At 42.2% G+C, this 25,441-nt stretch overlaps 1 protein-coding gene across 3 annotated transcripts in view; it reads left to right on the forward strand.

Annotated features, from left to right (window-relative positions):
* znf423 (zinc finger protein 423) overlaps positions 1–25,441 on the forward strand; it is a 183,250-nt gene that overhangs the window by 80,102 nt on the left and 77,707 nt on the right. For all 3 annotated transcript variants that reach the window (XM_033634893.2, XM_033634894.2, XM_078168241.1), the window contains exons 4-18: positions 4,670–4,847; positions 5,667–5,791; positions 7,447–7,528; positions 7,745–7,820; positions 8,119–8,390; positions 8,496–8,779; positions 8,912–9,292; positions 9,538–9,719; positions 10,676–11,215; positions 11,404–11,554; positions 11,841–12,398; positions 13,138–13,322; positions 13,790–14,214; positions 14,537–14,750; positions 16,274–16,358. In XM_033634893.2, the coding sequence (XP_033490784.1) occupies positions 4,670–4,847; positions 5,667–5,791; positions 7,447–7,528; positions 7,745–7,820; positions 8,119–8,390; positions 8,496–8,779; positions 8,912–9,292; positions 9,538–9,719; positions 10,676–11,215; positions 11,404–11,554; positions 11,841–12,398; positions 13,138–13,322; positions 13,790–14,214; positions 14,537–14,750; positions 16,274–16,358 (3,738 nt within the window). The remainder of the gene's footprint in view (positions 1–4,669; positions 4,848–5,666; positions 5,792–7,446; positions 7,529–7,744; positions 7,821–8,118; positions 8,391–8,495; positions 8,780–8,911; positions 9,293–9,537; positions 9,720–10,675; positions 11,216–11,403; positions 11,555–11,840; positions 12,399–13,137; positions 13,323–13,789; positions 14,215–14,536; positions 14,751–16,273; positions 16,359–25,441) is intronic.

Raw genomic sequence — 25,441 nt, forward strand, 5'->3', positions numbered from 1 at the left:
GGGAAGTAGACGGGGGAGGCAGAAACATGAAGAGAGATTGATCAGCGTGTGTGTCTCTTCATTAGAGTGTTTCACCAAGGCTGCGTCCTCCACACGTTGCCACACTGTCTGGCCTATTAGAGAGACACACGGGGCGTGTGCGTGTTGTTTGCATGTGCGTGTTTGTGTGCGTCTGTCGTTTCAGGTAGACTCAGGCGGTCCGTTTAGTTCCTTTCTGGTCTCTTCCATTTCTTATTACAGACCCCTGGTTTCTCCTCTCCTCTCCTCTCCTCTCCTCCTCTTTCTTGTCTCCCCTTTCATACTGCCATCTCTTCCCTCTCCTCTGGAGTTCAGAGTCTGTCCATCTGGAACGTCTCCCCCCTCCTCTCTCCCTCGGTCCCGTCCAGGCCGAGACACAGGGGTGAAGGCCAACACCAGTAGGGGAGAGACTGTCGGGGAGATGGAGGGACGGAGGGAGAGATGTCAGCGCTATAATGAGTAACAACATGAAAGCTGACGGAGGGAGGGAGCGAGGGAGGGAGGTGGTGGAAGAGAGATGAAGACAGAAGAGTAGAGGGACTGCTGGGGACAGAGGGAGGGATGAAGGATGGAGGGAATGGATGGGAAAGGAGAGGACTGCAGAGTGAGAGATAAAGCGGCAGCGGAGCGGTTGGGGCCCTGTGGTCCTCCACTCCGCTCCTCTCGTTCGTTTTCATTCGCCAGAGAAGAACAGAAAGGAGGAGGAGGAGACGGGGGTAGGAACAGCGTGTGTCGGCGTCCGCCTGCTCCTGCCTGTTCCTCTTTTTTTTCCCAACTACTTTTTCTCCCTCTTTTTTCTCTCCAATCCCCCTCCCTCAACCATCCATCCTCCTCATCTTCTCTCGAGGATTCTTCTCTAATTTAACTTTTCATTGAAATTTTCTCCGCTCCCCCCTCCCCATCCTCCAGTTTCTCCCAGTTTGCCATTCGGCCTTGTCTTGCCAGGTCCCCTCGCGGCCGACTGACAAAGGCGCCGTTAAAAAGCCGTGTGATCCTCCATTTTAGCGCCAGCCACGCTAGTCAGAGGATTAGGGCTCTTTAATGACGCTAATCTCTCCTCCCCTTCTTTTTCAACACCCCTCCATCCCCCCTCAAAAAGTGATTTCTCCCTCTTGCTCTGGCTGAATCTTTCTTGTTCAATCTCTCCGTTTCCCTGTGTCTCTTTCTCCCACTTTCCCAGCTCATAAACTTTACCATCAGACTGACTCATACTAGTGTAGCTATGATGGTCCACATGTGTCCAGACCAGCACTGTGAAGAAACACTTTCACTATTTTTTCAAGGGTTCATTTACTCCCTCTTCTTCTCTACTTTACTTTATCTAACATGTCTTTAAGATTCAGTTTTGTTGTTTGTTTTTTGTTGAACAACGACTGACCATTTTGAGTATTTCTTTGTGTTTGGTGTTTGACTGAACGCTCTCTCTTCTTGGTTATTCTTGATTGTACGATATCTGTTTGGGACAGTGTCACTCATCTTTTTTCAGGCTACACTAAAAGATTTGGACCCTGATGAGTCGGCAGGAGGGGGTGTCTGGATTTGCGTTTTATGGACACACTGTATTTTAACACCAGCCTCGCTACATGCAGATGCTACATTTATTTATTCTATTGATGTCACCAACATGAAGAGTAATAAGACTTGGTGTACAATACGTACTTGATCCATTCTGCGGTCTTAAAACACTAGGTCAAATGACCAATATTTCGATTTTTTTTATAATGATGTGCTCATTTAAACTGTGGTAGCAATGGCAGCGAATCAGGACACAATGTATGTTGGCAACATTTACAGTGGTTGCTTTACATTTATAACTTGTACAACATGTTTAAAAAGCAGCAAGTTGTGTAAATTAAGGCTGCATCTATAGATTGTTTTTTTTTAAATATTTGGCTTTTTTTTTTAACGGGAGACATTTTAAGATTTCACAGTGGGAAGCATAGGTGTAAATAATGATATGAATGCCGGCTGAATTCCATTCTAAAACAGTCAAAAGTGTTGGTTTTTCTGACCAACAGTCCAAAACTCAAGGATATTCAATTTACAGGAAAAAATGGATCCAGTTTACAGAAAATGTTTGTCTTTTTTCTTTGAATATGACCGAAACGATACATTGATTATCAAAATTGTTGACGATTAACTTTCAGTTGAACGATTTGTAATGGATAACTGATGCATTGGCAAGTCCTTTCAGCACTGTATTAAATTCAGTTCAGCTGTTTATTGATGATAGCCAAAAAATCAGGATATCCTTTGAATATTTCAGATCATTGCACAGATTTAAAGCTGTCCTCCCTCTCGTCTGTCTGGTGTAATGTCCCAAATGATACTGACTTGGTTTTGATGAAACTTGATAAAAGTGACCTCCAAGCTTGTTTACTTGTTTCTGATTGGTCTAAAGAGGGACAGCCTCATTCCTGGGGCGTAACATGTTAGAGTATAATTTCATTACAAAATTCCATCATGTGCAAATAGGCACACCTAAATGCATCATGTTTTTAAGTCAGGACCACTGAGGAGCGACACTGTTTTTACACTCTTCATCTAAGAACGAGTGTTTATTTGAGAAAGAAACTCTGATCATACATGTCATGAAACTGAATTAATCTGATATTGTCAGAGTTTTGATAATGACAAAGTTCCATTCAATTTAATAAAAAGTTATTTGACTTTGGGCAAGTACAAACAGACAGAAAACAAACATGGTAAGACACTGATAAGCAGTTTAAGATTATGTGGCGCTGATGGTGCACTTGCTTTAAAAAATATAAAGTTAATACCGATAAATTAACAATAAATTATCAACATCTTTCAAAATATGTCAAAATTCAGCAAAATTATGCTTCTCCCAGTTTTTCTGTATCCTCTCGTCATCTCATCTCATTGTCTCTCATTTGTCCTGTTTTATGTTTCTCCTGAGTACTCATTTTTAATCACTGTGTGCAGTGCTCTAGGATGACATATTGTTTGTTTTTCTCCTTTCACCCTGTCAATACTTCCATGCACTCCTTCATCCTCCTTCCTTCCCTCTTTCATGCTCTCAGCTTTTTTTGGTCTCCCCCTGCCCCATCTGTCTCCCTCCCTCACTCACTCTCCCACCCGCCCTGTCTCTCTCTCGCCTTGCTGTTAGGGTTCATGTTGATATCTTTATTCCTTATGTTTTCTTAAGCCTTTTTTTTCCTTCTAGCTTCTAGTCAAATTTATAAGTCATGCTTTTACAATTTTTTTTAACCCAGACCCCCCTGCAGAGTTCTATTTGCTCATCGCAGTGCCTACATTTTCTCGGCGATCGATTCATCACAAGAATCCGTTTTCCACCCCCTCTCTGCAAGGCGTAATACACAGCAGACTAGACACACACACACGGGACACACACAAGATTGTGGTAGCAGTAGGTTGAGGTAAAATGGTGTGTGCTTTGGAGAGGTTTCTAAAATTATCAGTAGAAACTTCTCCTCTGCACATGTGTCTGTGCTTGTGTGTCAGAGCGTTTGCGTTTGCAGAAATATTGGCCTTATGATGAATATTGGCACAAATCATGTCAGACTTTTTCTTCCAATCTCTCCGTCCTATCACTCTAGTTTCCTTATTTTCTCTCTTTGATTTGTTGCTGGCCTAGTTGATATAGCTATCAGATAAAAGCAAAGAAAACACCCCTCCCCTCTCTCTCTCTTTCTCTCTCTCTCTCTCTCTCTCTCTCTTCATCTGCTCTCTTCTTTACATTTTTCAGGCAAATGCTAAATAGCTTTACTGTGCTGCTTCACAGGGCGCACAAAGACGAACAGAACAATATCAAGCATTATTCAGCCCCCCCTTTTGTCGCCTCGAATCCATTCTGAAGTGTCTATTAAAGGAGTCGTGGCCTTTTTGTCGCCTCTGTTCCAGACTACACAGGAGGGGGAAAAAAAGAAGAAGAGAGAGAGAGGGAAAAAAGGAAAAGCGCAATGCATAATCTCCTATGTATGACAGATAAAGGGAGAGAATATCGCCATCTTTCCGCTCTGCTCTCCACATCTCCTAATCGCTTTTCCGACGTTTCAATCTGCCAAGGCCCTAATGAAAATATGATGAGGCGGATCTATGGTCCTCAGGGACGGATGGAGGGATGGGAGGGGAGGGGAGGTGAGGGGAGGGATGGAACGAGGGATGGCTGCAGAGGGAGGATGAAGGGAGAGAAAATACACTCTGTCCTTATTTCTGGGCTCCGTCGGGGATACATAGTTCTTGGAGCTTTCTATTTAGATGTTGCTGCTGCCGGAGTGTGTCTCTCTCTTCTGTTTCATTCTCTCTCTTTATCTCTGCCATCCTCATTTTCCTTCTGTATGTGTGTGTGTGTGTGTGTCTGTGTGTGTAACCAGGATAAATGTGTTTATTTTTTTTGTTTATACCCTCTTTTTCTCATTTGAACTCCCACCGGCTGCCTCTACCGCCTTCTGCCTTCCAAGAAAGATGTAACTTCTTCTTAATCATTCTAATGCTCCTTGTTTTACCCCCACTTTTTTCTGTCTGTGCTCGCCTGTCTCACTTTTTTTTTTTTTTTCTGTAAATCCTGCAGCTGCGTACAAAATCTGTGTATATTTGAGTTTTCTGCCCGCAGATGAATCAAAGGCATTTTTTAAAAATGTTCGGTTTCTGTTTCCGTTTCTGTCAGATGGTGACGATGACCCAGCAGGGCTGTCCTGGGTGCCTTCCTCGCCCTCCAGTAAAGACGTGGCATCGCCCTCGCAGATGCCCGATGGCTGCTGTGACCTCGGTATGGCCACCGGCGGCGAGGAGGAAGGTGGCGCTGGTCTGCCGTACCCCTGCCAGTTCTGTGACAAGTCCTTCAGGTATAAAACTCACTGGTTTGCTTCCCCAAGATGCCGCAGGTTCCATCTTGCTGCTCATGATGTATTGTAAAAAAACCAAATCACGCTAATGTCATATTTGGCTGTTCAGTTGCATCCTCATAGCATGAATATCAATGTGTACATGAATAAACAGTATTCTCAGTATTGCCATGGTAACGTGGACCACTAAGGCAAACAGTGAAAGGAATGAGGTGAATACATTTCTCACTAACCTCTTCAGGGAATAACTCAAGACCCACTTTAAGAACAGCTGTCACATACACCATAGAGTCATCATCATAATCCTCTGTATTAGTTCTTATATCTAGCTGTCCTCTCTATTCTTCTTTCTCCTTTTTCACTGCTCAGTAGGTATATGCAGTGTTGTTATAAATTGTTTAAATGTTATTTGCCTTTAATAATAAAGATGACAATGTTACAATTATCAGGGAGCAACATGCAGAAAATCCAGGGATGGGAACTGGAAAGATTTTATTGATATCAATGCAATTACCAATTCTCAGTCTGTTTTTTATTGATTCCCTTATTGATACCTGATCATTCTGTCTTAGGGGAAAAAAAGTAGGCCATAACAGGTTTTCAGTGTCAACACAACTGCTTTATTATTATTTTGTAAACAAAACATCTGCCAAGCCTGTGTTCTCATGTTATAACAGATATTTACACCTGATAATAGACATTCTGATTGGTTAGGAGGCAGCAGCAGCTTAAAATGCCATTTAGATAAAAGGTAATCATGTCTGTTATGAGCCTTTGTTAATAACTGTTCATCATGTGTCTCCTCTTGATCGTTCTCAGCCGCCTGAGCTACCTAAAGCGCCATGAGCAGATCCACAGCGACAAGCTGCCTTTCAAGTGTACCTTCTGCAGCCGTCTGTTTAAACACAAGAGGAGCAGAGATCGCCATGTCAAACTCCACACAGGTAGATAATAAGTCTTTTACGCCTGCTAAGTATGCTTTGACATGTTAGGACCTAATGGGTAGCAGATCCACAGTAATTCAATAAACATTTTTTTTCTTTCATTCAAGAGCTTAAGTTATACTATGCAGGGTTTTTTTGTAAAGTACTCATACAGACTCAGGCAGAAGTAATTCCTCCCAATCATCACTGATGACCCACCCTCAGTGTGTGGCAGTGTATTAATCTGCAGTGACGTTGCCCTCTGCCTGCATTTTCTTATTTTTTTGTTATTCTACCCTGGTTGGGACATTCCTGGGCACAGTACTTAGGTGAGGTTGGAACTTAACAAAAAGGTAGCGACCAGGTGCCAGACTGCCAGACTGTAAGCAGCACACATCTCAGAGGAAGCTACGAAAATCGCAGACACGATGCTGAAAAAACACAAATATAGCTAACCACAGTGAATCTGAGGGGTTTACCATACAGCGAGATTAGTGCCTTAGTGAGGTATGTTGAATCTAAAGCCAGAGTTTTCTGTCCTACGAAGGTTTGTATGTACGCTGGACCTAGAGTACATCAGCGATACAGAAAATCTGAGCAAGAAGATTGTTTTATTTTACTCACAGGGGTGTTCTTGCTCTTACTGATCTTCCAAATACATTTGTAGTGTACTCTGATCATTTGCTCCTGCTGGCTATAAAAGAGGCCTTCTATAAAACCACAGGTAGTGTTATTCATTTATAATTTACCTTATTCTTAGTAAAGATGATATTTACTTGTATATGAAATGCGATAAAGTTCCTTCAAAGGATAACATAATGTTACCACTCTGAATTATGTTTCTTGCAAAAGTCTGTGTTACACTGCTGGTATGTTAAAGCTGATAGAACACAGATCAGAAAATTGATTAATCTATTGGTATTTATCCCAGATAATATTCAGTCAATAAAACTACAGTGATATCCATGTCTTCTTTATTATGGGACAGTGTAAGTATATGTAAATGCAGTTCTCTGTTATAAAGTTTAAATCTGCTGCATCAAGTTTAAAGTGTAAGAGCCGTAGAATGTGCAGCTGTCACGTTAGAAATAAACAAAGTAGTAAAATAAATGTATGATATACTTGTGAATCTACACAATTAGTACATTTTGGCCAGTGTTCCTCACCTGCCTTAATTGTAGCAACGGTGTTGCTTTTTACTATAATGCTTTTAAAAATATTCTTCAAAGGTGGAGGTAGACGACACGCAATCGACCATTTTTAAGAGTATAATAATGCACTAAACGCATCATTTGACTAGTTTTGTGGTAATGCGCACAGAAGAAGAAAACCTGAGTTCCCAGAACAAGTTGAGGCTGGGGCTTTAGGGTTTGTCAAGCCTGGTCAGGCAAAGAGAGCAGGGCTCTGTTAAACTTGCTTCAAGTTCATAGTACAGCTGTCAGGGTTTGGGTTCGCTGGTGATACTGTTTACAAATACAAACAGCAACTAACAATTCCTGTACAGTATGCCTTTCTATAAGGGGAAACTAGGAGATTTCCCCTCAAGAGTGGCAACATGTTCAGTGCATCAGTGGCAACACACGTGTCCTGGCTGTCGATGTTTTGAGGTCTAAAATATAATGTTTGTTTTTTTCCCCTAAAGAAATGATCTCTCATAAATATGTTAATTGATACAGGCGATAAGAAGTACAGTTGTCAGGAGTGTGAAGCTGCATTCTCCCGCTCTGATCACTTGAAGATCCATCTGAAGACACACAGGTAACTGCCTCTGATACTATTATCATGAAATCTGTTCGCGAAGGTGAAAATGTTCATCTTCTTTTGTTTGTTTGTTTACTCTTGATTCCAGTGTTTTATTTGATTATTCAAATTTAGATCTTGAATACAGCTTTTGATTCTAAATTAAATTTCTCTGGGTCTGATGTGTGTCTGTTTTTTTTTTTTTGTTTTGTTTTTTATAACTTACACCTCCAGCTCCAGCAAACCATTTAAGTGCAGTGTGTGTAAGCGTGGCTTCTCCTCCACCTCATCACTGCAGAGCCACATGCAGGTAAACAGTATTTTTACTTCAAATGTTAATGTCATTACGCCTTGATCTTCTCTATACTACTGCTCATGTTCTAAGTATTCACATTGTCCCTAATGCAATTTGTGAATTAAGTTACAATTGCAAGTTATCAAAATAAGAAAGTGACAATTATTGATTTTCCATTTGTTTTTAACTAGCACATAAGTTGCCGTGGTAAAAGCAGGAGGCACCAGGTTATTGTCATCATATGAAAACCTTCTGACAGAATATTTTACAGTACATGCTTCTTTAAATCTTGACTACATTCTGACACTGGCAGGCTCACCGCAAGAACCGAGAGCACCTTGCGCTGAGGAGTGAGCGAGATGGAGGGAAGAAGGGAGACGGTGACCTGGAGCAGGACCTGTTTATGTGCGATTACTGCGAGGAGACGTTCAGCCAGACAGATGAGCTAGAGAAACACGTCCTGACCAGACACCCCCAGCTGTCCGACAGAGCTGACTTGCAATGCATCCACTGTCCTGAGATCTTTCTGGACGAGGCCTCTCTCCTCACGCATATTGAAACACAGCATGCCAACCGCAAACACAAGTACTGCAGAGTTTTGCTTTTTAAAGTTTACAAACTTCTGATTTTCATTAATGTGCAATGCTGGTATGTAACTTGTATCTGACTGATATTTTTCTGTACCTCCAGATGTCCTGTCTGTTCAGAACAGTTCCCATCTGTGGAGGATGTCTACTGCCACCTAGACAGCCATCGCCAGCCTGATTCCTCCAATCACAGCGCTGCCAGTCCTGACCCCGCACTGGGCAGTGTGGCTTCAATGAGCTCGGCCACTCCGGACTCTAGTGCCAGCCTGGAGAGAGGCTCCACGCCGGACTCTACCCTAAAGCCCATCCAGGGCATCGAACGAGGCCGCAGAAGAGTCACCGACACTGTGGAAGAGATTGGGATAAACCTGGGCCATCAAGGTGGAGGTATGGCGCAGTAGTCACTTGCCTACAGAGCAGCCAGTACAGTTACATTTCTTGATTTGATAGTCAACACTTGGTTTAAAAGCTTAGACTTGCATGTATTTCTAATAACAGTTTATTTGTCTATCTCCACAGGCGGAGGAGGGAACTGGGGTAAAGTGACGTACTCTTGCCCTTACTGCTCAAAGAGAGACTTCCACAGCCTGGCGGTGTTGGAGATCCATCTGAAGACCATTCACGCAGACAAGCCGCAGCAGAGCCATACGTGTCATCTCTGCCTGGACACTCTGCCAACACTTTACAACCTCAATGAACACGTGCGGAAAGCTCACCGTGGCAGCGGAGGAAACGTAGGCTCAGCAGCAGCAGCTTTTCCCCTGCTGCAGTTCACTAACGTCACAGCATTTCACTGTAACTACTGCCCAGACATGTTTGGAGACATCAACTCTCTGCAAGAACACATCAGAGTGTCGCACTGCCTGCCTGGTGGAATTGTGGCGGGATCTACCACATTAGGTATGTTGTCGAAGAGAGCTACTCTTCCAGCAAGGAAAAGTAACTTAAAATGTCAAAGCAGGAGTTTTCATGGCACATTGTTTATAAAATGTCACTGTATGGTTTTCCTTTGATTAGTATTAGGTTTATTAGTATTTGGTTAAGTGGCGCAGTAATCGTTGGATTATCCTAACATGTACATTGCCTTACAGCACCTTAATGTCATTAAAGGGAATCTAACAATGTAACTTATTTCCCCATCCTAGAGGGGAACCATGCCTTCTTCTGCAACCAGTGCTCCATGGGATTCCTGACGGAGTCTTCACTGACAGAACACATTCAGCAGACACACTGCACCTCGGCTGCAGGGGGTGGAGCTGCATCTGGAGGAGCGGTAGCCAAACTGGAGTCTCCTGTACTACAGGCTGCATCGCAGTCCTTCATGGAGGTGAGAATTAGTCAGGAATAACACTTCAAAAACATTTTTTTAATCAGAGTTGATAAGAATTTTGTGTGTCTTTACACATGTTCAAGCTATTATTAATCAGTGCTTGAGCTGATGAGTAATAAGCTGGTTTCCATTTAATTAGATGGTTTTCTCTACTCTGTCATGAGCCCAATGAAGCGTTAAATGAAGCATATTGCTCATGTAAATTTAGATGAAAGATCCTCGATAATTTTACTGTATGAAATACTTTCTGAGCTCAGCCTGCGATTAATGAGTCTGCAGTTACTGCGGGTAACAGCTGGTCTGGTCTGTCGTTGATTCAAATCAAATCTTTTATTACCTACTCCTTCCTCGTTCCCAACTTTTATTTAATGCAGATTTGACTGGCAAAATTTCAGACACAGATCCCACAACTCTGTGAATACTCAGTCTATCCTATCTGAACTTGTGAAGTTATGATGATGACTCTCCCTCTCACTTTCTCATCCTCTTACCAAATTAGGGCTTGGCAATACGGAGAAAATTAAATGTGATATTTATTACCAAGTATTTTGATATTGATATTGCAACAATTTAATGAGGCTGACTATTCTCGTTTCACACATTATATACACAACTAGATTTTTGGTAAATAGTGATCAGTAAGGTAGATATATTGACTTAGGTAAAAGCAATTAATGGAAAAGCTAGAACAGTGTGGTAAGAACAGAAATTAGATCACTTTACTGTAATTCGGCCTTTAAAACCAGGAAAAGAAAACACTTACATATTACAGTTTCCAAAATCAAAGACAGTATCTAGTCTCATGTCACGATTTCAGTCTAATATCCATATATTGCCCAGCCCTGATTCCATATCTTGCCCATCTACTCTGTTATTCTTCAAGAATGAAATAACAGTATTTTTTCAATTGTACAATAATCTTAAAAGAGTAAAGAGTTATTGTTCACGTACAGGTTTACTCCTGCCCTTACTGCACCAATTCTCCTATCTTCGGCTCACTCCTCAAGCTCACCAAGCACATAAAGGAGAACCACAAGAACATCCCGTTGGCTAACAACAAACGGCAGGCAAAGGTTGCCGACCTAAGCCCCGCCTCCTCCGACGTAGAGATCTCCTCCCCGAAACGTCACAGACTGGGAGGGGACTCCACCCCCTCCATGGGGAGTAATGGGGACTACCCGTGCAACCAGTGCGACCTACGATTTTCCAGCTTCGAGGGTTTCCAGGCCCACCTTAAGTCACACCTGGAGATGCTATTGAGGCGCCAGTCCTGCCCCCAGTGCAACAAGGAGGACTTTGAATCCCAGGAGGCATTGCTTCAACACCTGACAGTGCACTACACCACCACGTCAACACAGTATGTGTGTGAGAGCTGTGATAAGCAATTCTCCTCAGTGGATGACCTGCAGAAACACCTGCTGGACATGCACACATTTGTTCTGTACCACTGCACTCTCTGCCAGGAGGTGTTTGACTCCAAGGTCTCCATACAGGTGAATGAGAAAGCCTCCTTCATTTTGGTGTTACTTCTTCTCCTTTTTAAAATTTTCTTTATAAAGAATACTCACAAAAGCGCATGACTTTGTGAGCTATATGGTTTTTAAAATGAATACCTTAGTCAAACAACCATAAAAATTAACCAACTTTGATTGCTTCTTTTTGTCCACCTTCTGCCATTTAGGTGCATTTGGCAGTGAAGCATAGCAATGAGAAGAAGCTGTTTCGCTGCACAGCCTGTGCCTGGGACTTCAGAAAGGAGTCGGATCTTCAGATCCATGTTAAGCATAACCACCTGGGCCAGAGGTCAGGCCTCCCAGGGGGGCTCGGAGCAGGTACAGAATGTCTTTCGAGGGATCATGGGCCAAGTTTCATTAGTGAAGTACATCTGACTATCTGGAAGAAATGCATAGTAATCATGTTGGTGATACTAAATAAGAAGAGAATGTGATAAAGATAAGCAAAAGTCAACATTTACCGAAGAAAACCAAACAAGAAACAGAAGAAATAGAAAAAGACCAGAAAATGAAGATCTTGTGTCGGCACTGTTTACTTGACAGCAGTCTTGTAGGGTAAAATAATCTTCAATCTGCATATCTTAACCTAACTTCTGCCTTGCAGGACTCAAGCCCCGGAAATGCATCTTCTGTGGTGAGACATTTGGAACAGAGGTGGAGCTCCAATGCCACATCACCACACACAGCAAGAAGTTCACGTGTCGTTTCTGTGGCAAAGCTTTCCAAGCCATCTCGCTACTAGAGAGACACCTGAGGGAGAAGCACTGCATCTTTGATGGTGGAAACATCACTGGCAATGGAAGTGGTGCAGGGAGCGGTGGGAGTCAAAACGGGACACCCAATGGGCTGGCGCAGTCCTCAAAGCGAGTGGGAGCAAGTGGTGGCAATGGAGGCGCAGGAGGCGTTGAAAGAGCAACTGTGGCGGCGGCTGAGCAGGCCGACCTGCAGAACATGTTGCTGAAGAGCGCAGTTGTGGGAGGAGGAGCCGGACAGGGAGGAGATACAGCCAACAGCCACGAGGCAAGTGGAGGTGAGGAGGAGCTGGACAATTCGGAGCCCATGTACGCCTGTGATATTTGCGGAGCGGCCTACACCATGGAGTCGCTTCTGCAGAACCACCGGCTGCGTGACCACAACATCCGACCGGGAGAAGATGATGCTGGTAAGATCTGTTTTAATTATCAACTGCTTGTTTTGAAGGATTTTTGTAATTTCACCTTTTAAAAGGATAATTAGGATCTTTTGAAAGGGTAACGTATGAGTGTATCAGTGTATCACATTCAGCAGATGTCAGACAGCACACCTCTAGTAGTAAGCAGTAAGACACGAAGGCTAAGAGATGTACTGCTGTGGAAGCGTCAGCAACAAAATGTATCTTAGCCACCTAAAAAAAAAGGTCTGACCTAAAAAATCAACATCAGTTGGAAGTGTACACTATATTTAGAATATTTTCACTTTAACTTAACATCAGACAGAAAGAAAAATACTCTCAATATAGCGTACACTCAAACTGTTACTGATCTTTTTGGTGGAACTCTTTTTTTTTTTTTTTTTTGTTAGTTGGCTAAAATATGTTTTGCTGCTGTCCCCTGTGAACAGGGGACAGCAGCAAAACATATTTTAGCCAACTCTTTTTTTTTTTTTTTTGTTAGTTGGCTAAAATATGTTTTGCTGCTGTCCCCTGTTCACAGCAATACATTGCTTAGCTTTCATGTCGGCACTCCTTTCACTTGTCCAATCCCAGGGCGTCCCGACATTATCTGTATGTAATACACTGCCTATGGATTGGTACCCCATACAACCCCACTAGAAAAAATTAGAACTAAGCTTTCAATTATAATTTACAGTTTATACTGTATATAAAATATTTTGATGATGGTAAAAGTAATTTCATATACCAGGTTCTCGAAAGAAGAAGGCAGACTTCATCAAGGGGAACCACAAGTGCAATGTATGCTCCAGAACTTTCTTCTCTGAGAATGGTCTTCGTGAGCACGCCCAGACGCATCGCGGCCCCGCCAAACACTACATGTGTCCGATATGTGGCGAGCGTTTTCCCTCTCTGCTAACCCTCACTGAACACAAGGTACTTTTACATTAACTACTTTCCAGCCTGCATATATATATATATGCAGTCTATATGGCCATGGACATGCCTATTGAGGTATATATGTCTCTGTATGTAATTTTAAGGTTTATATGTAGGGAACAAAGACATTCAGTGCATACCCTCACAGGTATATCAACAACACAGCCATCTGTGTAGACACACATTTTTTTGGTTCTCTCTTGTGTTACTTTGTTGTTGCTTTCTGTCTGTGTATCTGTCTTTTGATCCTGAAACTTTTTTGGCTGCTTTGAATTTAGAATGTTAAATTGTCCTAAGAGAGGCAATTTGTGCTGCACCACAAAAACATTCAAAAAATGTATTGTGTAATGCAGCTACAGTCAGCTATTATAATAACAGCTTCTATGCTTTGACAAAAGGCATTATTACTCTCCACTTTGTGCATCATTATGTTCCTACTTTCTGTGTGTATTTCCTCTCTGCAGGTGACCCACAGTAAGAGCCTGGACACAGGTACTTGTCGAATCTGTAAGATGCCCCTGCAGAGTGAGGAGGAGTTTATAGAGCATTGCCAGATGCACCCCGACCTGCGCAATTCCCTCACCGGCTTCCGCTGCGTCGTCTGCATGCAGACCGTCACCTCCACCCTGGAGCTGAAGATCCACGGCACCTTCCACATGCAGAAGCTCTCCACTGGTTCTGCGCTTGGAGGAGCTGGAGGAGGAGGAGGTGGGAATGGAGGAGTCGGAGGAGGGAGCGGTTCAGCTTCTTCATCCCCTAACGGGCAGCTGCAGCAGCATAAGATGTATAAATGCGCCTTCTGCCTCAAGGAGTTCAAGAACAAAGGGGAGCTTGTGAAGCTGGATGTCAACGGCCTGCCTTATGGCCTCTGTGCTGGCTGCATGAGCAGGTTGGTAACCAATTTATGAACCCTGTGGATAATGGTCTGTGTTGATATAGACACACTTCAGTCCACAATAGATAACAATAGATAACTTAGACTTTTAAACTGAAGCCCCTCTTATACATGTAACATGGAATTGCTGGGTTGAATTGGGGAACTGACTGTTCCTACTATGGACTGAGGATTTTTGAGGCTTGGATTTGCTTGTCCCTATCTATCACAGTTACAGGGTTTAACTGAGATGGGACAAGCAAAAGCAAATTGTTGTTTTGCAGCAGTTTTGATTACTGAAACCAGCTAAACCAAATCAAATGTTCAATCTAATCAGGGGCACAAACGGCCAGAGCCCGAGCCAGGGAGGAGCTGCCACACCTGGGGACACACAGGGAGAGAAGGCCATGGCTGGGCTGAGGTGTCCAGAGTGTGGGGTAAAGTTTGAAAGCGTGGAGGACTTGGAGAGTCACGTCCAGACAGATCATCCTGAGGTCAGCCCTGAAACCAGCACAGCAGGAAAGAAATCTGAGGCTTCACCTGCACCTAAGGTGAGACACTAAGACTAAGACAGAAAGATACATGCTTTTACGGAAACTGTTGGGTAAAGCTTTCTTTAATACTGCGTTTCACTCAGATGAGGATAAAGTTTGGTAATGTGAATAGTTTTGACAAAAAAGTATCTTCTCAAATACTGATAACTAGAATCAGGTTTGCATTTTAAACATTAACATCTCTGTTGTACATTAACAAAACTTTAAAGGACTGAGAGTGCAGCAAAATATGACACAATATATATTACAAGGTCTGTATTTGAAATTAATGTAAATAAGAAAAGTAGCATTTAACAGGTGGAGACATTTCCAGGGGTGTAGGAGACTCAACAATCCTGCTGAACTGTATGTTTGCATGAGTGTTGGGGTGTGTGTGTGTGTGTGTGTGTGTGTGTGTGTGTAAGTAAGAGAGAGAGAAGTGTGTGCTGCTGCCTTTGTGTCTGTAGCTTGCATACGTACGCTTGTGTGTATGTCGGTGTGTGTCAGCTGAGCCCCACTGGGTCCTGCAGCTGGGGCGTGCTGAGGCATTGTGGGAGCTGTTCGCTCTACTTGATATTGACAGTCAGGCTCCCCGGGACTTGCCGCGTGTCTATGTGTGTGAGAGTGTGTACTTGCAAGTGAGCATGTCTGCGTGTGTGTGTGTGTGTGTGTATGTGTATATGTGTGTGTTAGAGGCAGTTCCCAGGGACCCTCTGTCTTACCTGCACCTTTGTTTCTGCTTAGTCTAACAGCACAAAGCAGACAAAGTAGGATTTCTGTGTGTGTGTGTGTGTGTGTGTGTGTGTGTGTGTGTAGCAAGCTGAAGCAGCAGAGAGATAGTGGAAGTGGGGCCTTTGTGTATTTTGTATGTGTTTGTGCATGAGTGATCGCTGTGTGCTATGAATGGATAAGCAGAGCCTCTGCTTCTCTGTCTCTTTGTTTCTGTGTCTCTCACCCTTGTTTCTCTGGCTCTTTCTGCATCCCTTTCTTCCTCTCTTGTCCTCTTTTCTTCTACACTCGTTCCCTCTGTTTCTGTCTTATTTCTTCTTCTTCTTCCCTTAATCTTTTTCCTGTTCACTACCTCCTTTATTAATTGCTGTCTGTCTTTTTCTGCAGAGGTCTTATTCTGCGTGTGTGTGCATGTGTGTGTCTGCATACTTAGTCTGCCTTTCACCAAGTCTCCATTGGACTTTCAGTGTTGCTTGATTAGTGTGAGACTATGTTGGGTTCTCATGCGTTATATATTGAGGGTTGAGAGCAAAAAAGGAAAGAGTGCAATTCAGTTTTTCTTATACATTTTCTTATACTTGGTTGTTACTGTGACTACAATATGATTAACTGTTTTTCTAATCAACAAAAATAACTTAAGAGGTTTACATTTCTCTATAAAAGACATTTTTTTTTCAAAAAATGGTAAACATTGCTTTATTTTTCGTAATGAAATGTGATATTACTTTTCTGATTTCATAGTAGAGTCTTAATGTGTTTTTATTTTCACATGAAATAATGTTTTTTGGTGTTTCTGTGTTTTTATCTTACAGAAAAAGACCTACCAGTGTATTAAATGCCAAATGACGTTTGAGACAGAAAGGGAGATCCAGATTCATGTCGCCAATCACATGATCGGTGAGTGAGGCGCAGCTCTTCCACTCTGTGTGTGTTATATTCTGAAGTGTTTGTGTGAGTGAGTGTGAGTCTGCTCTGATATTGCATTTCTGTGAATGTCTCGTCTCCTTGTTTTTTCTCATGGTTGAACAACACAACTATTGCAACTGTGTTCTTCCCACACCTTTTACATTTCAAACACAAGCAGATGCAGCTGTTAACTAGAGCAACACACACAGACACACACAGAGATGGGAGACAGACAGGTGAAATGAAGAGCTCTTTTTGACTTGTTGTCTGCCTGGACCAGCTGTTGTGCAATTTACCACTTGGCTACACCTCTGAGGGTTGGAAAACTAGATTTAGAAAACAGTCGACATTACAGATAAAACTTTATACACTGAATGTAAACAAAAGAAACCTTTTAGGAGCTAAAGCGACAAGTTACATCTGATCACTCCCAATGTAACACATGGCTATTCATTACTTAATGTGAGTGTTATAGCTTGGCCTGGATGGAGTTAAACACGTCATAGCATGTGATGCTCTGATGCTGTTGTAGGTGTGGTGAGTTGACACTGAGGAGACTTGAAATTACCCATCATTTTAATATAGGTAGATAAAGCCGTGTACCATGTAGCACTGTTGTATTGTGGTTATTGCCATTGTACTGGATTCATAGGAGTGAGGTTGTAGGAGTATGACTAAAGACATATTTTGTTGGGCTGTAACAGTTCGGGATTCCATATCAAATCATCACAGTAATGGGGTCACGGTTCGGTGCACTCACCTACACACAGAATACACGTGTATGTAGACTTATGGATGTAACATGGAACCAAAGTTCACAAGCGCAAGTTCCACCTGGAGACTTTTAGCTGTAGCCTACACTGTTAGTAACATATGCTTACGTTAGCACAACATGCACTTTGACATGCAACTCAGTCACTTTATGGTAAGTGCAAATGAAACACCGGCTCTGCCTGACGGTGTTTTGGCATTGCTCCAGAGTTGTAGGGTATGTGAACAGAAAACACATCCAACATACTTATGCTCATTCAACGGCATCACTGAGATGTGCGAATTACTGAGATGATACATTTTTGGGTGCTTTGCATACTAAAATATAGCTATGGAGAAACTCTGTTTAACACTTTAACACCTAAGGCACAAGTTTTATTTTTTCATTGCAGGATGGGTTTTGGTATTTTAAATTTCATATCAAAAGAGATGCTTTTCAGTTTTATAGCCTGTTGTGGCTTTTTACGTCTTGGGAGAGTATTTGTTCTGTGGTGGTGCCGTGTAATGCAGAAGTGTTTGAAATTTCCTTACTTTTGTAGTGAGAATTGTTATCGAAGTTGACAGTGGACAAAATGCCCTCAGTCCCCAACAAGAGGATTTTGTCTGTCTTAAACACTTGCGCTACTGTCTGTTCAAGATAAATCAAACAGACATATGCTTATGCATTTGGATTTTATTTTTCGTTGCACTGAACTCGCACCACACCATGATCTCTGTGTGCCATTACACTGCCAACATTTTGTAATACAGGATGTTATACAAAATGTTTTATTTGTGCTCTTAGGCTACAGACATATTATTCCTGTTGTAATTACAGGTATAAAGAGTGCATAATACGTAAGCATTGGAATTGCCTACAAAGGACGAAAAGCAGCAGAAAAAAAAAACTGAGCAGGCACTGCGGTAGTGAACATGTGCACGTTTCCTTTATTTATTTTCTTTTTTTTCCTGAAGTCATTGTTTCTCAAACGCTCCTTGTTACATGTCGACACATACTGACCAGAGCTTTGAAAAATCTGCACCTTACAAGGCTTTTTAAAAAATCATAGTTATAATGACCTGAAAGTATTTTTGTGTGTAGACGAGAGCAAAAGGTAAAGAAAAATATACATTTCCAAAAATATCTGTATATGTGTAGACAGCAAAACATTGACACCACCTGATAATACAGTTGAACTCCTGGAACGATGTAGTGCATGACCAAAAACAAATGCATTACGATGTATGTTCCAATATGTATGACAAAGACATTGCAGCATACACGTGTTAGTCATTTTTATTCATCTGGCCAGCTGGTTTTGCATGAAACAGAATAATTAGGAGACAGCCAGAGCCACGGTAGTGAGGTAAGCTTCATCATTTTGGGCCCATTATCGCCTCTTAAGGGCTCAGAAAAGGTTATATGAAATTGTTTGTGAGTGCACCTATTATAAGTTGAGTGTGTGTGTGTGTGTGTGTGTGTGTGTTTAACTTAAAACTACCTCTGTAGTTTGGAGTCTATGTTCTTTTATGAGCTTCCCCTGTGACAGTTTTTTTCTGCTTGCTACTAATTTGCTGCCTTAGCATCTCTGTCGTCATGGAGATTAACGAGGTGGACCTGCGAGTTGTTCTGGGGAACAAACGCTCTGCACCCCCCCACCCCACCCTCAGCCCCTCTTGCCAGACATGACAGGCAATCCCAGAGACACCGATGTACTCTGAGGTGTGTGTGTATGAAACTGAGGTAGAGAGACTGTGTGGGTGTATGTGTGTGTGTGTGTGTGTGAGTGCTGACATCGCTCTGAGTCGTCTAGTAATGTCTGGAGACGTTAGGAGAGAGAGAGTTGAAACAGAAGTACAGCTGGAGTAACTTTTACCTCCTTCCCCCATGGACCATGCACACACACACACTCCCACACATAGTCATCCACTCTCAGTCTCACACACACAATCACAGATTCACAGATACAGGGACAAACTCTCCCACACATGCACACATGAAAGAACACACACTAAGTATAGTTTCTACCATCTTTTACCTACTGTTCCTCTCTGTCTCTGTGCTTCGCTCTTCACTGCGTTGTGGAAACAATTCCCTTTCATTCTTCCCTTTTCTTTCCTCCTCGTGTCCCTCCAACCTTCTCCTTTCCCTGCTTCTTACCTTTTTTGATCTCCGTCCACATCTTCCATCTCACCTCCGTTCCTCCACCCCGAGAACCCTGCCAGTCATTCTGCCATTTCTCCCAGTGTCATCGCGTTTCGCCTCCCTGTCTGATAGATCCTCATTCTATTTTGCTTCTGTCTCGCACTCTGTCTTTTCCTCGTTTTCCTGGATCCCCCAGACCCCACACACACACACACACACACACACACACACACACACACACACGCATCCGCACACAGTGGTGGCACTTTTGGGTTAATTAACGTGCTAATTGTGTGAAAACCTAGCACAGATTAATTATGAAATTGAGGCAGATTATTTTTAAGAGCTTGCCCAGTTCCTATTATTAACATTTCCTACAACTCTACCCACCCCCACACCAGGAAGACAGGAGAAAATACTTCAGAGAAAGGTCTTTATTTGGTGTAAAAGCATTGGTGGTTGGAAAATCACAAGATCAAAAAGAAGATGTTCATTTATCCAGCATCTTTCATTTTCTCTCTTTGAATGCAGGCCTTTCATTTTCTTAAACTCTGTTCTCTCCTTGATTAAACATGTGTCTTTTGTCACAAATGCTCAGTCATGAAGCTCAGAAGTTTAATTTCTCTGTTAAACTGTATTTAATATGATTAAATCAAATGTAGTTGGTGTCAGCTGGTGACAAGATTTGGATATGGTGTTTCTGGGTACAAGACAAGGTCCTATCAGAGGCACAATATGTGCAGGTGTGAAAGTGTTATCTCTCTCTACTCTTTCCTTCTGCTCATACAGTTCTCAAACTCTCCTTAATCCTCTTTTTAATTTGACAACACCCCCCTTTATCACCTTTGGGAAGGTGTCACAGCCTGTCTCATCAGGACACATGCACACGTTATCATCAGCTCTGACTCACATTCAATAACTCTACCACTGGTAGGTGTGCTTGTGCCACTTCTGATATTCTCACATGATTCAGTGAAATACCTTAAGGCATTAGACTACCTCTCAGCCTGTCTGCCTGTCTGGGTGTCACTGAAAAATGTACACGAAGAATAAAATCCAAAAAAACATTAAATGTGAAGAGGTTTGCCTGCCTCCCATCCAGTCAATGACCACGGCATGTTTCAACTGGTTGAGAGAGCAGTGAGGAGGGAGTTTGCTATTGACTTATCGAGTCCAGTAATGTGATTGTCACATTGCTCCATGGGTAATACATGGAGCACCCCACGGTCCTGTTAATTATGCTGTCAGGAAGAGAAAGAGAGACAGCATTCAGGCAGATAGAGGAAGAGAGGGTCAAAGTGAGAAGTCTAGAGAGGAATCCGTGTAGCACTGAGGAGGAATCATAACAAGCATCACTGCTCAGCACATTTTTCACCAAAACATAGTTACTATTTACTGCTTATAATTTGTGTCAAAGGCAGTATTATTGTTACCTACTTGGAACAGTTGTTTATTTTAATTTACCCTTTTTGTTACTTTTCTATTTTACTCCTAAGTGATTTGTCTCCACATTTAATAAAATAAAAGCCCTATGATATATTCAGGCACCATTTTTCTAACCTGCCAGCAGCAGTTATTTTTAGAAAGTGGCAGTAGGTACTCTCTAAATGTCTTTTCATGAATGTCTGGATGCTTGCTCATGAACTAACAGAATAAGAATGATATAGAATGATAGAATAACAGAATAACAAATAACAAATCACGTTAATTTACCATGTTCAAAATAAAATCCAAATCAAACTCAAAGGGGATCTGTTATGCTTTCCATATTTTTGACATATATACAATGAAGGAGGTTTGTTCAGTTGTGTTTAAAAGCTTTTATTGAGTATTTTTCACTGTAAAACGTGTTGCTATACACCGCTACATTAACTCTTCAGCTGCAAGTACAGTGCTAACCTCCATACAGCTATTTAGAAGCTTGAATTGGGGAAATTTCACTGTAAAAAGTGCCGCTATACACCATTACAGTCATTCTTGGCTGCACTGAAGGTGCAGAGATGCTCAGATACAGAGGACCCGGAAACACTGACCAATCAGAGCAGACTGGGTTTTTGCAGACGGGGGGCTTTAAGAGATGAGTGCTAGACGGGGCATCTCAGACAGAGGGTGAATGCAGGTGTTCAAGCACAAACAGTATTAGGAAAAAGTGTTTTTTGACCATGTAAGCATGTAAACATATTTTAGTAGAAACCTTAAATACAAGTATGAATCTGGTCGTCTATAAATCCTAATGTCTGCCACGTATGACTATAAGTCTGCACTACACACATGTTAAAGACTTAACATTTAAATAGAAGACCATAATGCTACTGTATGCCACTGTTTGCCAGCCCAGTTTCTGCTTTACTGTGATGGTATAGTCACAACCAGTGTGTGTTCCTGCTAGCCTTGGCTCCAACACAGCACACAAGTTAATTAAAACACCATGTGGTCAATGCTCTGCTCTGGAGGCAGACATGGAGAGAGGAAGAGACTGAGAGAAGAGAAGCAAGATAGGAGAGAAAGAGAAATCATGCAAAAAGGTTGAAGGGGTACAAGGAAATGAACAGTTGAATATCTGTCCCTGTTGGCTTGTTCACCATTTTGGCAGATTTTGCCTACACTGGCTCTGAATCTATTACATGGCTTTACAAGGTGTTGTCATGTAATGCCAGGCAGCACTTATCTGTAGGCAGTCTGTACTGCTCTGTGCTTATACAGCATTGTGCTTGTGGTCAGTTAATGATGATGTTGCTTGGCTGAAGCTAAGTAGCTAACGCTAACTTGGATTGATCTCCAGTATTGACTTTTCCTGGCTTGTCGCTTCAACATGTACACGTCACATTTTAATTGAATAATGTTGGTACACTGGTAGCGCCCATACTTCACATTTTTAAACACACACATACATGCACACACATTCACTGACACACAGCCTCAGTCCATCTCCCACACACTGAGGAGAAAAAGAGAGAGAGAAATGGAGTTATCCATTTTTGCCTCGGGTACCAGCTTGCCATTTGAGAATTTTTTTTTGGTGCTTTTGTGTGTGAGACAAAAGCCTAAGGGCAAGTACAGTACACATCCCGTATGTGCATGTAAATACAATGTAATATGAAGAAATTACATTAAAAAAATCCATAAATTATAACAGGTATTTTATGGAATAGTATGTGTAGTTTTACATGTTTTTGGTTTGTTTTTTACTAACACTGAATAGTTAGCAGTCGGCTTCTACTGTGTGTGTGTGTGTGTGTGTGTGTGTGTGTGTGTGTCTGTGTGTGTACAAAGAAGAATTCAGTCTTTCCAGATTTTTGTAGCGTGTCTGGTGTGTGTTCTTGTGTGTGGGTTGGGGGCATATCCCACCTGTATGTGTGTGTATTTGTGTGTGTGCGAGTGTGTGTGTGATCACAGAGCTGTGTGCATTTGCTTTTTCTAGCCCCCAACACTGCTGAGCAGGTGGGAAGGGGAGGGAGGGCTTGAAGAAGTGGAGATGAGAGGAGAATGTAGAAAGTATTTATTTGTGTTTTTGGCTGGGCACACTGGGGGGGAGGGACTCCATGGAAGGAGAAGATGCGAGGGGGGTTAGCGGAGAGATGAGAGACGACAGAAAAAAAGAGAAAGAGGCAGAGCTGAGGGTGGTGGAGGGCGGCACTGAAGAAGAAGGATGACAGTAAACTTCAGGGTTTTTATCTCTGCATGTGGAGCTGCCCAGTCAGATCAGCTAAATTGACGTTAAAAAAAGAAAACACCACCACACTCATGTCTGTGTGTCTGCGGCCCAATTAAATGATTCTTTCTGGGTTAAGCTTACATCACCTGCACCATCCAAATTTATATCGTTTGCTTTCATATAACCCCATACCACTCTATTTCATCATCCCAAGCAAGATCATGAAGGATTGCAAGAGTTCCCTATTTTATAATGTGTGGTTTAGTTATTTAGAATGTCTCAATGTGTGTTTTTTTTCTTTGTATCCCTTCTGTCCCCTCCTCTCATTGCATGTACATGTGTATTTGTTTGTGTGTGTATGTGTGCGTGTCTCCTTGGACCACACCACAGCGATTTTTGGCAGGCTTTATTGTTTTCTGCTGTGCAGCTGCACATCGTGAAGAACTTCCCTCCCTGTGTGATAGTGTGAGGTGAAGACGCGATTCTGTGTGCAACTAAACATGCGTGTGTGTGTGTGTGTGTGTGTGTGTGTGTGTGTGTGTGTGTGTGTGTGTGTTAATTTGGTATGTTAGCCTGTAAGGAATCAAAAAGCCAATTTCCCCCAAAATAGTCCTACCTGTCCCTGTTGAGTTGTTGCCTACAGATCTGGTTAAACATGTGCAGTGGTATAATAGCAAATAAAAAGCAGGTGAACTGAGACATCCAGTGTGTGACTTTAAAGCAAACCACCACTATATAATAATCTGGTATACCTTCCTAAAAAGCTAATGCAAGATGACAGGATGATAATGTGAATTCCGACTGGGAACTATTTAATGTTGACACATGCACCTTGAAAGGGTGACGACTACAGTAATGAGAATGTTCTCACTTTGTGAAGGTATCCTCCTTTTGAAAGTCTGCAACTCAAAATGGAGTCTTTGTGAGGACCACACGCAGACACACACACAGAGACACACATAGACACACACACACACACACACACACATACACTCATCCCTGAATAAGGTCCTTGACAGCATGTTCTGAGTGTTGCATGCAGCCACTAATGCTTTACTAATCACCTCAGTCTACATTTCACAGCGTGAGACCTCACTTCTCAAACACATGTAGACGCACACACTCACTTGCCTTTTTCTCTCTCACACACACACAAATATCCTTATTATGTGTGTCTGCACCAAACATGCACTGTGTGTGAGCACAAAGAGCCACACACAGCACGCTCTCTCCTCTTTCCATTGGTCCTAATCAGGGACCTATCTCCAATAGGGGCAAGGCCACTTGGCCTACAGTGGGGCAATTTTTTTGACGGCACAAAGGCCACACGGCAGGGCAGCAAGGCCATAAATTCTAAAAAGTGATTTTGATTTCACTTTAATAAATTAATTTCTAAAGCATCAATACCTTTTAAAAAAAACAGTGTAACACTTCTAGAGAAATAGAAACACAAAAGGATCAATTATTTGTGAATAAACTGGCTGCAAATCAATGTACTTGGTAAATGTATTGTTATAATGAGATTTACAAAGGCTATTTAGTTTTATGAGGGCTTATTTTTATAATCACATCGTCTTTGCTGGGTTGTTGTGCTGTCACCAAAGAAGGTCGGTAATGTGCCTGTGCAATTCTCACAGTTCAACACTGAATGTTTTCTAGTGAGGTAGATGATATTTGTATATGGTGTCTTTAATTTTTATCACATCTTACAGCTTTTGTATGAGACATACATTTTGTCATGTATCAGATTTATTTATGGGATTGTTCCCTATGGAACAATAGTCAATAACATTAAGTTAAAACATGACATTTGATAGCACCTAAAAATTAACATTCTAAATTAAACACAGAGTTAGGCAGGCGATGATGGAAGTAGCGAGTGTGCCATCTCGCCTCCTTCACATCTCTGTTAAGGGTTGCACATGTGCAGCACTGATGTACAGATTGAATAGCAACAGTACTGTCACCTTTCTCAATCCCGTCAGAAACTTCGAAGTTTTTTTCACACTTGCATTTTTATTGGTCACAATGACATGTGTTGGTTACATTATTGTTGACCAGTCAAGTATATGCACTAACATTCCATGGTTGGGGCAGACTTGACGAGAGGGCAGAGAGGCAGGGTGGGGAAATTGAAAAACGGGCAGAGAGCGGGGCACTGAAGCTACAGTAGCCGATGGGCATATGATTTTCAGAAGGGCATTAAGGCCAGACAGAGGGCCATGGCCATCATGACCGCTGGTGAAATTCCTGCCCTATTACTGATTGTGACCCTTACTTTCTTTTGACACCATACACCAGGGGTCGGTAACCTTGGGCACACGTGCCACCATTCACAAGCTTTTGCTAAACTAGAGGCACACTAGCAGTAAGTATGCAAGGGAGTTTTTTTATTTTGTTATTTTAAATGTTCAAGTAGAGGGTTTCCCACACATTCATTTACTTGTGGCGACCCATCGTAAAAACAACATCTGCTGCCATGTATTGACTTCCCATTTTTGGAGTTGGACCGTTCATTGGCAG

This window comes from Epinephelus lanceolatus, chromosome 5 (genome assembly GCF_041903045.1).
Source record: "Epinephelus lanceolatus isolate andai-2023 chromosome 5, ASM4190304v1, whole genome shotgun sequence".
NCBI lineage: Eukaryota > Metazoa > Chordata > Actinopteri > Perciformes > Serranidae > Epinephelus > Epinephelus lanceolatus.